The sequence below is a fragment of the Tamandua tetradactyla genome, chromosome 4 (genome assembly GCF_023851605.1).
Source record: "Tamandua tetradactyla isolate mTamTet1 chromosome 4, mTamTet1.pri, whole genome shotgun sequence".
In the NCBI taxonomy this organism is placed as follows: Eukaryota; Metazoa; Chordata; class Mammalia; order Pilosa; family Myrmecophagidae; genus Tamandua; species Tamandua tetradactyla.
This window is the reverse complement of record NC_135330.1, coordinates 84,958,576-84,972,360: the sequence shown is the minus strand read 5'-3', so window position 1 is coordinate 84,972,360 and position 13,785 is coordinate 84,958,576. Positions and strand designations below refer to the sequence as shown.

Here is a 13,785-nt window from a genome sequence, read left to right as displayed (position 1 = left end):
AAGCTTCCAGTCTCTGTCTGTTGAGTAAGATGCAGACTTTTCATGTATACCCTTTATCAAATTGAGGAAATTACCTTTGATTCCTATCTTTTGATGTGTTTTTATCAGAAGAGGATGTTGAATTTTGTCGAATTCTTTTTCAGTACTGTATTACATTAATTTATTTTCTTGTGTGGAAACATTCCTGCATTCCTGCTATAAACCCTACTTGGTTGTGGTGCATAATTATTTTAAGGTGTTGTTAGATTTGATTTGCTAGTATTTTGTTGAGAATTTTTGCATCTATGTTTATTAGGGAGAATGGCCTATAGTTTTCCTTCCATGTAGCATCTTTACCTGGTTTTGATATTAAAGTGATGTTAGTTTCATAAAATGAGTTAGGTAGTGTTTCTCTTTCCTCAGTTTTTAAAGAAAAGTTTAAGTAGGATTGGTGTTTGAAAAGTTTGAGCAGAATTGGTATTAGTTCTTTTTGGAATGTTTGATAAAATTCCTCTGTGAAAGATGCTTAGAGAGAAAAATGCCATGGAGATGCTAAGAGATGACCCATAGAACACAGAGAGAAAGCCACTGGAGTCAGAACCTGAAAGCAGTGAAACCAGGACCAGCAGACACCAGCACGCGCCTTTCCAGCTAACAGAGGTGTCCCAGGTGCCGGCGACTGCTCTTCAGAGTCAAGGAATCATTCTGCTGATCCTTAATTGGGACATTTTGATGGACTTAGAGCTGTCAATTTGCAACTTAATAAATCCCCTTTGAAAAAGCCAAAAAAAGAAAAAAGAAAATTCCTCTGAAACCATCTGGCCCTGAGCTTTTCTTTGTAGGAAGATTTTTGATGACTGATTGAGTCTCTTTCCTTGTGATTGGTTTGTTGAATCTTCAGTTTCTTCCTGCATCAGTGTGGTAGTCAGATTCAGGTGTCAACTTGGCCAGGTGAAGGCACCTAGTTCTGTTGCTGTGGAGCCAATGCTCATGTTGCTAATTACATCTGCAGTCCGCTAAGACATGAGTGATGTTTGACTTAATTGGCTGGTGCTTAAATGGGAGACTAAATATAGCACAGCCCAAGCAGCTCAGCATACCTCATCTCAGCACTCGCAGCTCAGCCCAGGCCTTTGGAGATGCACAAAGAAATTATCCCGGGGAAAGATGTTGGAACCTAGAGACCTGGACAGAAGGCCAGCAGAGACTATCCTGTGCCTTCCTACGTAAGAAAGAACCTCAGTGGAAAGTTAACTGCCTTTCCTCTGAAGAACTAACAAAATAAATCCCCTTTTATTAAAAGCCAGTCTGTCTCTCGTGTGTTGCATTCCGGCAGCTAGCAGACTAGAACAATCAGAGTAGCTTGCTTGTGTGTTTCCAGGAATTTGTCCACTTCATCCAAGTTGTCTAGTTTTTTGGCATTTTGTTGTTGACAGTATCATCTAATGATTTCTTTTATTCCTTCAGGGTCTGTGGTAGTGCACCTCTTCTCATTTTGGATTTTGTTTATTTGCATCCTCTCTCTTTTTTCTTTTCAGCCTTGCTAGTGTTCCATTGATTTTATTGATTTTCTCAAAGAACCACCTTTTGGTTTTATTGATTCTTTCTATTCTTTTGTTCTACCATTCATTTAATGCTGCTTTAATCCTTGTTATTTCTCTTCTGCTGTTTGCTTTAGGGTTGGTTTGTTGTTCTTTGTCAAGTTCCTCCAGGTGAGTGGTTCAGTCCTTGATTTTTGCTCTTGTTTTTTTTTTTTTGCATGGGCAGGCACCAGAAATCGAACCCGGGTTCCCGGCATGGCAGGCGAGAATTCTGCCTGCTGAGCCACTGTGGTCTGTCCTCTTGTTTTTTAGTATAAGCATTTAGGGCAATAAATTTCCCTCTCACACAGCCTTTGCCACATTCCTATAAACAAGAATGTTGCATTCTTGTTTTCATCCAGATAGTTACTGAGTTCTGTAGCAATTTCTTTGACCCACCGTTTGTTTAAGGGTGTGTTATTTGATGTCCATAAATTTGTGAAAGTTCTTGTTCTCTGGTGGTTATTTATCTCCAGCTTCATTCCATTGTGATCAAAGAAAGTGCTTTGAATAATTTCAGTATTTTTAAATTCATTAAAACCTGTTTTTTGCCCCAGTGTATGATCTGTCCTGCAGAATGTTCCATGAGCACTAGAGAAGAATGCATATCCTGGTGTTTTGGGGTGCAGTGACCTATTTACATCTGTTAGGTCTGAATCATTTAGCAAGTTGTTTAGCTTCTCTGTTTCTTTGTTGATTCTCTCTCTTGTGGTTCTGTCTGTAGAGGAGAGTGATGAATTGAAGTCTCCTGCTATTACTGTTAAATATCTATTGCTCCCTGAAGTTTTGCCAATGTCTGTCTCATTTACTTTGGTGTGCTTGATCGGGAGCATAAACATTTATGATTGTTATTTCTTCTTGGTGAATTGTCTTTACATTTAAAGTCTTTTGTGCCCGATATTAGTATGGCTAGTCCTGCTTTCTTTTGGTTAGAACTTGTGTGGAACATATTTTTCTATCCTTTCACTTTCAGTCTATTTGTAATGTTGTGTCTAAGATGAGTCTCTTGTAAATAGCATATAGCTGGATTATATTTTTTAATCCATTCTGCCCATGTATATCGTTTAATTGGTAAGTTTAGTCCATTAGCATTCAAAGTTATTATTGAAAAAGCATTTTTTTTTTTTTGGTATGGCTTAGTTTTATTTTGGTAGAAGAATGTTATACATTTATTTGATAATAAACATTTTTACACTGTATTGAACACTTTCTAGGAAGAATGAACTCTTGGGTCTTACAATAGCACTTTGAGATAGGTATTAATAGAATTATCCACATTTTACAGGTGAGAACATATGGACAAAAAGAGGTTAAACCACTTGCCAAAAGTCACTGCCGTATGTCTAATAAGTAGCAGAATCAGGGCTCATGCCCAAGGAGGCTGGCTCTGTGATGTTGCTTTGAACAGTGCTTCTGCAGTGTCTGCCACATAAGGACATGGATCACGGAGTATTATTTTAAGACTAAGAGTAAAAAATATAATTTTAACAATAATTAAGAGTCATCAAAAGAGCAGTTATTGAATTGACAACTTAAAACAACTTTGCTTTGTATAATTTTGAGTTTTGAAAACTGTTAATATGTAATCTTCAAACATGTAGGAATACTATATTTTATACCTGAGTTGATAGCTTTCGTTTGTTTTTCTGAGTTGATAGATTTTGATCAAGAAAGAGTGAACAGCTACCATATTACTTGAATATTTTGGTAAAACCAGCTGAGTTGCATTTTAAGGACTTCTTGATAATATATCTGTACATAGAGGTTTTCTTTCGTAACTTGCCATTATCAGATAGCATACACGTGTTTAATATTCACGTTCATTTATATTAACTGATATTTATCAGTAATATTACTGATTATATTACTAGTATGTATCAGTAATAGCAGTTAGTAGCACAGGCATTTGAAGCTCATTCTGAAATGTAAATGAATGGACTAATTTTCATGCCTTTGATCAGATGAGTCTATTTTGCTGAATTAAACAAATATGAATGGTGCAAGCAATAGTAACCTGTTTTATCCCACAGTAGGTATGTACGTTTCTGTTAGAAGTTGGGTAGCCTGACTTAATCGTTAACAAGACAACCACATGGCTGTGTAGTGAGTTACCGAATTTTAAAAAGGCGTTTCTTGTATCCAACATCTTATCTTCTTAATTTTATTTGTCAGATCCGTATATTCTTTTTCCTCTTTCTCTTTTTATCCCTTGAGTTACCCTTACTGGTACTCTTCAATTCCACACCTCCCTCTCCTGCCTTTTTTTTTTTTTTCCAGCTGGCAGAACTCCTTTTAGTAATTTCTTATAGAGCTGGTCTCTTTTTGACAAATTCTTTCAGGATTTGTTTGATTATGAAAATTTTAATCTTTCCCTTAGTATTGAAGGACAGTTTGACTGGGTGCAGAATTCCTGGCTGAAAGTCTTTCTCTTTCAGGATCTTAAATATATCATAGCACTGTCTTCTCGCCTCCATAGTGCCACTTGAGTAGTCTGAACTCAATCCTTTTGGTTTCCCATCTAGGTAGTAAGTTGTTTTTCTCTTGCCACTTTTAAGATTTTCTGCTTCTCTTCAACATTTCACAGACTGATTAGTATGTGTCTTGGGGAAGGCCTATTTGGATTTATTGTATTTTGAATTTGTTGGGCTTCTTTGGTTTGCATTTTTATGACTTTTATAAAGTTTGGGAAGTTTTCCCCTATTATATCCTCCACTAATCTTCCTAGTCCTTTACTCTTCTCCTTCTGGGTCACCGATGATTCTTATATTTGTGTGCTTTGTTTTAACTGTCGTTTCACTGAGATTCAATTCAAATTTTTCCATCTTTGTGTCATTTGCTCTTTTGTGTGTTCAAAATCAGTTGTCCTGTCTTCTAGTTCGTTTATTCTTTTTTCTGTCTCTTCAAATCTGCTGCTGTGTGCCCCTAGTATTTTTTTTTGTTTGGTCTATAGCATCCTTTAATGTCTGATATCTGCTATTTTTTATTTATCCTTTCACATTCCTTTTAATGTTCTTCTAGTGTCTTCTTTATTGAGGATTTTTGCATCTATATTCATTAGAGAGATTGGTCTGTAGTTTTCTTTTTTTGTAATATCTTTGCCTGGTTTTGGTATGAGGGTGATGTTGGCTTCATAGAATGAATTAGGTAGTTTTCCCTCCACTTCGATTTTTTTGAGGAGTTTGAGGAGAATTGGTACTAATTCTTTCTGGAACGTTTGGTAGAATTCACATGTGAAGCCATCTGGTCCTGGACTTTTCTTTTTAGGAAGCTTTTGAATGACTAATTCAATTTCTTTACTTATGATTGGTTTGTTGAGGTCATCTATGTCTTCTTGAGTCAAAGTTGGTTGTTCATGTCTTTCCAGGAACCCGTCCATTTCATCTAAATTGTTGTATTTATTAGCGTAAAGTTGTTCATAGTATCCTGTTATTACCTCCTTTATTTCTGTGAGGTCAGTAGTTATGTCTCCTCTTCCATTTCTGATCTTATTTATTTGCATCCTCTCTCTTCTTCTTTTTGTCAATCTTGCTAAGGGCCCATCAATCTTATTGATTATCTCATAGAAACAACTTCTGGTCTTATTGATTTTCTCTATTGTTTTCATGTTTTCAATTTCATTTATTTCTGCTCTGATCTTTGTTATTTCTTTCCTTTTGCTTGCTTTGGGATTAGTTTGCTGTTCTTTCTCCAGTTCTTCCAAGTGAACAGTTAATTCCTGCATTTTTGCCTTTTCTTCTTTTCTGATATAGGCATTTAGGGCAATAAATTTCCCTCTTAGCACTGCCTTTGCTGCATCCCATAAGTTTTGATATGTTGTGTTTTAATTTTCATTCGCCTCGAGGTATTTGCTAATTTCTCTTGCAATTTCTTCTTTGACCCACTGGTTGTTTAAGAGTGTGTTGTTGAGCCTCCACGTATTTGTGAATTTTCTGGCATTCCGCCTATTATTGATTTCCAACTTCACTCCTTTATGATCCGAGAAAGTGTTGTGTATGATTTCAATCTTTTTAAATTTGCTAAGACTTGCTTTGTGACCCAGCATATGGTCTATCTTTGAGAATGATCCATGAGCACTTGAGAAAAAAGTGTATCCTGCTGTTGTGGGATTTAATGTCCTATAAATGTCTGTTAAGTCTAGCTCCTTTATAGTAATATCCAGATTCTCTATTTCTTTATTGATCCTCTGTCTAGATGTTCTGTCCATTGATGAGAGTGGTGAATTGAAGTCTCCAACTATTATGGTATTTGTGTCTATTTCCCTTTTCAGTGTTTGCAGTGTATTCCTCACGTATTTTGGGGCATTCTGGTTCGGTGCGTAAATATTTATGATTGTTATGTCTTCTTGTTTAATTGTTCCTTTTATTAGTATATAGTGTCCTTCTTTGTCTCTTTTAACTGTTTTACATTTGAAGTCTAACTTGTTGGATATTAGTATAGCCACTCCTGCTATTTTCTGGTTGTTATTTGCATGAAATATCTTTTCCCAACCTTTCACTTTCAACCTATGTTTATCTTTGGGTCTAAGATGTGTTTCCTGTAGACAGCATATAGAAGGATCCTGTTTTTTAATCCATTCTGCCATTCTATGTCTTTTGATTGGGGAATTCGGTCCATTAACATTTAGTGTTATTACTGTTTGGATAATATTTTCCTCTACCATTTTGCCTTTTGTATTATATATATCATATCTGACTTTCCTTCTTTCTACACTCTTCTCCATACCTCTCTCTTCTGTCTTTTTGTATCTGACTCTAGTGCTCCCTTTAGTATTTCTTGCAGAGCTGGTCTCTTGGTCACAAATTCTCTCAGTGACTTTTTGTTTATAAATGTTTTAATTTCTCCCTCATTTTTGAAGGACAATTTTGCTGGATATAGGAGTCTTGGTTGGCAGTTTTTCTCTTTTAGTAATTTAAATATATCATCCCACTGTCTTCTAGCCTCCATGGTTTCTGCTGAGAAATCTACACATAGTCTTATTGGGTTTCCCTTGTATGTGATGGATTGTTTTTCTCTTGCTGCTTTCAAGATCCTCTCTTTCTCTTTGACCTCTGACATTCTAACTAGTAAGTGTCTTGGAGAACGCCTATTTGTGTCTAATCTCTTTGGGGTGCGCTGCACTTCTTGGATCTGTAATTTTAGGTCTTTCATAAGAGTTGGGAAATTTTCAGTGATAATTTCTTCCATTAGTTTTTCTCCTCCTTTTCCCTTCTCTTCTCCTTCTGGGACACCCACAACACGTATATGTGTGCGGTTCATATTGTCCTTGAGCTCCCTGATACCCTGTTCAAATTTTTCCATTCTTTTCCCGATAGTTTCTGTTTGTTTTTGGAATTCAGATGTTCCGTCTTCCAGATCACTAATTCTATCTTCTGTCTCTTTGAATCTATCATTGTAGGTATCCATTGTTTTTTCTATCTTTTCTACTTTGTCCTTCACTTCCATAAGTTCTGTGATTTTTTTTTTCAGTTTTTCTATTTCTTCTTTATGTTCAGCCCATGTCTTCTTCATGTCCTCCCTCAATTTATCGATTTCGTTTTTGAAGAGGTTTTCCATTTCTGTTCGTATATTCAGCATTAGTTGTCTCAGCTCCTGTATCTCATTTGAACTATTGGTTTGTTCCTTTGACTGGGCCATATTTTCAATTATTTGAGCGTGATCCGTTATCTTCTGTTGGCGTCTGCGCATTTAGACAGATTTCCCTGGGAGTTGGACCCAACAGGTTGAAAGATTTTTCTGTGAAATCTCTGGGTTCTGTTTTTCTTATCCTGCCCCGTAGGTGGCGCTCGTGGCACACGTTTGTCTGCGGGTCCCACCAGTAAAAGGTGCTGTGGGACCTTTAACTTTGGGAAAGTCTCGCCGTCCGGGAGGTTCGCTAGCCGAAGCGGCTTGGAAGGGTTCGAGCCGGCCCGGGGTCCGAATGCGGGGAGGGTTGCTGGCCGCCGCAGCCCGGGAGAGCGCCCGTCTGAATTTCCTAGTCGCCCGGGCGACAAGCGTGGCGGGAGGGCGCCAGCGGCAGCGGCCCGCCCGGGAGAGTGCACGTTCCTGGGGAGTCACGGGTTTGGAAGGGGCCTCCCCCACCCGTCACCGTTCTCCGCGGCCTGGGGATTTCCGATCCAATTCTCTCAGTTGGTCCGGGGGGCCGTGCATGGTGTGGGCGCCAGCCGCTATGGTTTCAGGGGACCGCCTCTCCAATTCTCCCAGCCTGCCCGGGAAGGGGGAAGGGAGTGACTCCGGCCGCTTGCCGCCCCGCCTGGTGAAGCCCGCGCGCCTCGGCGATCTCACCCGAGCGGCTTCTCTCAGCCAGCCAGCCGTTCCAGGATGGGGTACGCTGTCTTTTTTATCTCTGTTGTGGCTTTGGGCGCTGTTCTGTATCGTTTCTACTCCCCTAGTAGCTGTCCTGGAGAAGAAACTAAGATCCGCGCGTCTTACTAAGCCGCCATCTTCTCCGGAAGTGCTCTAGTGTCTTCTTGATCTTTATGTCATTAGCCATCCTATTGATTGTATTTAATAAAGTTATAGGAACATCTTTGATTAGTTTTTTCAAAGTCTGTCTCCTCTGGTGTTTTAATTTGGTCATTAGGCTGGGCTGTATCTGTCTGCAGCTTGATGTGCTTAGTGATCTTCTGCTGTCTTCGTGGCATGTAAATATCTTGATTGGCTTACTTAGAAGGTGAATTCCTTCACTGGTCTAAAGCTTTGTATTTGTGGGATGGATGTGGAGCAGGATTTGGGGCATGGAGCGGGGCACAACAGTGTAGTAATTCGTTGTGGCATAGGTATAGGCACAGGTTGGGGCTGCTAAGCTGGTACCTATGAGTGTGGGGTGCAGGTGTGGGGTTGTGGAGGTGCGGTGCAGGAGCTGAGAGTGTGGGGTGCAGCTCAGGCTGCCTTGGGGCACAGGAGCAGGGTGCAGCATGGGTGGCACAGAGATAGAGCACAGTCGGAGGCAGATGGGGGACTGTGTGGATGCATGGTGGTTGGTGTGTAGCTAGGATGTGGGTGAGCACGCAGAGTGTGGGAATCGTGGGTATCAAGGTGTTGGGTAGGTGGCACAGAGGTTAGGGCATGGGGGTGGGGGGTAGGGTGCAGCTGTGTTGTTGTGCATGGGGAGGGCTTCAGAGGGCCCTGGATGCAGATGTGGGAGCGTTGGGGGTGTGTACAGGTCTCCAGAGTTGCAGAATGTGGGTCAGGATCAGGGGTGGGGGTAGGGGTGTGGTGTTGGGTGAGCTGTTCCCTAGTGCAGATGTGCAGGTGTGGAGGGGGTTAGAGGAGGTGTGCACTTGTGTGCAGGGCGGGAGCTATCGAGCACAGATTTGCCTGTGAGTACCTGCAAGGCATGGGAGCAGGGCACTGCTCCGGGGGCAGGGCAGGTGTGCGCCTTTGTGGGTGAGGGTATTGAGGTGTAGGGGTTAAGAAGTCAGTACACAAATGCATGGTCACCCAGTGGCAGGCAGGATGTAGCTTTGCGGGTGCATGGGTCTGGGGGGTGCGGCCCTGGTGTGCACTTGTCTAGGGTGCAGGCCCTTGTGTGCACATGCACAGAGCTCAGGGGCAGCGTGCTGGGGTTGCCCCTGGGTGGGCTGGGGACAGGTGTGGCCCGATCTTGCAAGTCAGAGCTTGCCCAGAGCTGTGGGGCATGATTGGGGCTGTTTGTGTGCCCCTATCTGGAAGGGCCATAAACTGCTGTACACCTGTGCAGAGCTCAGGTGGGACATAGGTTGGGTTCCGTGATTGTTTGGGCTGGGGGTGGGTGTAGCCTGGGTATTGGGATGAGCGCCCATGGCCTTTATGCCCTGGCCACTGCCTGCAGTGGGTAGGGAAGGGAGGCGGGTTTCTGGAGGGACAGGGCGAGCCTGCACTTGCAAAGGAGAATTGAGTTGGACTGGGGTAGGCATGAGTGCGCTTGGGGTGGGGGTGGGGGGCGGTTGACAGGGTTCAGGTAGGTGGGGTGTGGGGTGAGTCACAGGTTACGGGGCTGTGCTGGTGAGGGTCGTGCATTCAAGGAACATGGCTTGGTTTACTTCCTAGTCCCTATGGGTGCCCTCCTGAGTGTTCCAGCTTCAGTTTGGAAAGGGGAGAGGGGTGTGGTAGGCTGTACCAATGGGTTGGTCTCTGGTTCTCTGCATCTCAGTTCTTCAGCTCTTGCAGGCAGGGCCTCCCTATGTGGTGTAGAAGACCTTCCCAGGTCGCTTATGCCCTGGAATCGTGTCTCAGTTGCCCTCCCCTCCATTCTCTAGCTGTTGTCTGGAGCAGGGGTGAACTTGACCTATCCTATTCCGCCATCTTCCTGGAACTCCCAGTTTGTTGATTTTTAATGAGGTCCCTAATTTTAAACTGTACTGTTCAAAACTGTTTAAGGAATGAGGTAGAGGGAGGAGAGCTCATGTAGTTTTTATTTCTAAGAAACAAAAGTTGTGGCTTTTAAAGAAATACAGAAAATATAAAAGTGAATTTAAGAGAAAAATCTATACCTTACTTCTCAATCCCCTGTGTAACCGACTACTAAGTTTATTTTTTCCTTCCAGATATTTTTCTTTGTATTCAAAAAACAGGTTTTATTTACAATGGAATTATGATTTATACATTTGATAAATTTTGTTTCACTAAAAAATGTAATATTCTTCATATTAAAGAATAATTCAAATATTCGTTATGCATGCAGATAGATTACCCACAAATTAGAAAGAAGGTCATTAGACCCTTTTCAAGGAACAAAGTCAAAACAGAAGGGAGAAAGAGAAGCGTTTGGCATTCTTTGGTGCAGCGAATCTTGGATTTGTTGTTTGTAAATTGTGCAGCCATTAGATACATAGAGGCCTGTTGAGACATTCTCAGTGTCCTTTGTTTATGTATTCCTCAGCATATGTGAGACTCTGTCTACCTGCAAATGTCTTTTCTTTATTAGTGCTAGGTCTACCACGTGCCTCATCAGACGTTTTAAATAGCAGTTATATGACTATCTTAATTATCTGTCATACTGTTACCTCTAAATTGACTCCCTGTTTATAATATATGAAAGTGCCTTTTCTCTGCTTAAAAGTATACAGGGAAGAATTTGATTGACTCATAAGTGTCCTTCTTCAGTCTGCAGACCACTGTCAATTTTTTTCTCTCTAGGACAGAGGCAGAAAAACTGGTGTTCCAAGTAGTCTGATCAATTTGTTGAAGTGTTTGTTGGCAGAAAAAAAAAAGAATATTTAATTTTTTGAGTTGGTTGCTAACACTTAATGCTAAGATTTCACATAAACAATCAGGGTTTTGGGTGTACTTAAAAAAATCAGTTCTGGCAGTGCTAAACTCACCTTTCCATTTGGCAGCTGTTGGAGGTGAAAAACTGCTGGCCCTTATGTCTCAGTCTGTGCTCTCCAGCCACCATCGTCTTCTATTGTCTTCTTGACTCTCCTTGCTGTATTAGGGATATACGGAGCTGCAATGAACAGAAAACCCCCAACAAGGGTGACTTAACTGAGAGTTTACTTCCCCACATGTGGAAGCCCCAGGAGTGGTCAGGTGGGGTGACTAGGTACACAAATCGAAGACTCAGGGGCTTTGGTCCCAAGATGGCTCTGGAGCTCCAACCCCATTAGATTCACATTCCAGGCAGTAGGACAGAAGGATTGGCAGGAAAGGACAGACTTTCCCCTTTAAGGACACTTTATGTACATCTCAGTGACAGTTCTGCTTTCATTCGGGGGGTCGGACTTGGAGACATGGTCAGCTCGGGGGAGATGGACCAGGCTGACTATGTCCCAGGCGGCTTGTGCCCTGCTGAAGAGCAGAGGTGATTTTCCTGCTAAGGAAGAAAGGGGGAATGACTGTTGAGAAGCAGCTCGTAGACTCTGGTAGTCACCATTTCTTGTCTTGTTTGTGTTTGTGTGTGTGTGTGTATAAATATTTCTTTGTATCATGTCACCACTAATGGTTTGAAAACAAAGCAGCAACTAAGGAACTGATAGCTAAGATTAGTTCATCCCACTCATCTGTGCTGTTAGCCTTGCCCCTGTGATAGACATTTAATTTGTGCCCCCTAATCTAACTGCTGGAACTACCTTACTTTACTAGGAAATCTGTTACATTAGAAATAGGAGCTGATTTTACCACCTTCAAATCTGAATGTTTACTAATGATTCTAATAACCTTCCTTTTTATTTTAGATATTTTGGATGATAAAATCCCAGATCACAGCTTCCTTTTTCCAGAGTTTGAAATTGTAATTGAAACAGAAGATGAGTACCCTCCTGAAGTTCTGGAAAAGGAAGTCGCCTCAGAGCTTATAGGGAGCATGGGTAAGGATTGAATTTCAAAATTTTACTCATTAAATGATTAACTATAATTTTGAGAAAAGGCCTCATTAACATGTCAAGAAGAGAGATACTCATAGGAAAAAGAGGATTCACTTTGGAGATGGCAGCCTGTAATTTTCATTGCCTCGCGTGAAATCCCCTTTCTCTCCCTCCCGTTCCTGGCCTATCTCAGGTGTGTTCTGGTTGTTAATCAAGACATTTCAAAGGAGGGGTCCCAGTGGCGCTTGGGTCGGGCCACATAAGATGGTGGAAACTGGGTCAGGTTTGGCCCTAAGATCCATTTCTTTTCAGACTGAAATTGGCATACCTGAGAGTGCCGAGGGCCAAATCTGGCATGTGGCAGGGGCCCGTTAACACCCAGTTTCTCCTTCCATCTTGCCGAGTTTAGATTCATGAGTTTGCTGGGCATTCTAAGAGACGCCTGTCCTCTAGTGTAGTAGCTGTGCTGACCGAAGAGACCGGTTTTAGCATAGTAGCTGATACTTATCCAGCACTTTGTGCCAAGGGCTTTTTGTGCATGATCCCATTAAAATCCTGATAGCAGCCTCATAAGTTAGAAACTATCCATTTTATGGTGAGTCAGTTGAGGTTCTGGGTATGACATGCTTTTGATCACAGAACTGCTAAGTTTTTGAACTGACTCAGGATTTGAGCCCTTCACCTCACACCTTTTAAATTAGAATTTCAGTATATTATTTATAACTTATACAGTTCATGCCACTATAGTTTATGGCTATTGTTAATATATAGTTTAATCACAATAGATCCTGAGGTCTTTATGCTGTGCCTGACCTAGTGCTTGGTAAGCGGGACTCCACATTAAGCAAGTGTTCGGTGCTCAAGCTCATGGAGGAGACCAAGTAAAATTAGGAAATGTGAGTCCAGTGTGATAAGAGTACAGGGTGCCAGGTGTCACAGGAGCACGTAAGATATCATTAAAACCTGTCTACAGGCTCAGTATGTTTCCTTCTATGTGTACCTATTGCTTATGTTTTTAAAAAGGATAAACCATATTCTTCCTTTAGAAGGAAGAATAAAGTGAAGGAGTCAAGGTTACAAGCTAGACTTTGAATATACCCTGTTTTATGTAGAGATGATTGTGCAACCATGTTAAGTATTTTACATAAAAAGCAAAATTTAATTTTAAAAAGCAGTCACTAGCAATCAAAAGTAAAATGAAGGATGGGCAACAGTGGCTCTGCAGGCAGAGTTCTCTCCTGCTATGCCGGAGACCCGGGTTTGATTCCAGAAGTTTGCTCATGCAAAAAAAAAAAAGTGTGGGCCACTGTGACTCAGTGGCAGAGTTGTTGCCTACCATGCTGGAGACCTGGGTTCAATTTTTGTTGCCTGCCCATGCAAAAAAAAAGGTAAAATGAAATAAGTGAAACCATTGAATTATTTGTATAACCCACCTAAAGAACTATTCTAAATGACTTCAAAACATATAATTGACAGGACATCCCTAGTGGAATATATCCCAAGGTTAAAAAAAAGAAAGAAAGGAAAAAGAAAATCTTGGTGTTTTCAGTACCTGTTGTTGCTGGTATGTAGCTGTGGTCTTTGAAGCTGTCATGTATGGGAGGAAGCAAAGCAAATGGATAATTTATGGTGGTGTTACTGAGAACTGGAATTTGGGGCACTGGAGAAAGATGTAGACGTAAGATCAGTAACCTTAAATAAAAAACACAAGAGGTCTAAATTTAAATTCTAAGAGATGAGAAGGACCAGGTTGGTAAATACACAGTGTTTGATGACTGAGTAAATGAATGTACAAACCGGAGAAAATAAATGTATAAGACATGAATAAAAGTCCATTTAGGTAGAAGGCACTTCAAACTGTTAGGAAGTTAGTTGCATTGATTCTGTGTGCAGTGGTAAGAACAGCTAACATTTGTTGGGTGTCTCACGATGATGTGCTGGAC

General features: G+C 41.2%; 1 protein-coding gene across 3 annotated transcripts in view; it reads left to right on the top strand.

Annotated features, from left to right (window-relative positions):
- The window catches only part of PDCD2 (programmed cell death 2), a 73,190-nt gene that overhangs the window by 39,279 nt on the left and 20,126 nt on the right, over positions 1-13,785 (top strand). For all 3 annotated transcript variants that reach the window (XM_077157966.1, XM_077157967.1, XM_077157968.1), the window contains one exon: positions 11,714-11,845. In XM_077157966.1, coding sequence (XP_077014081.1) covers positions 11,714-11,845 — 132 coding nt within the window. The remainder of the gene's footprint in view (positions 1-11,713; positions 11,846-13,785) is intronic.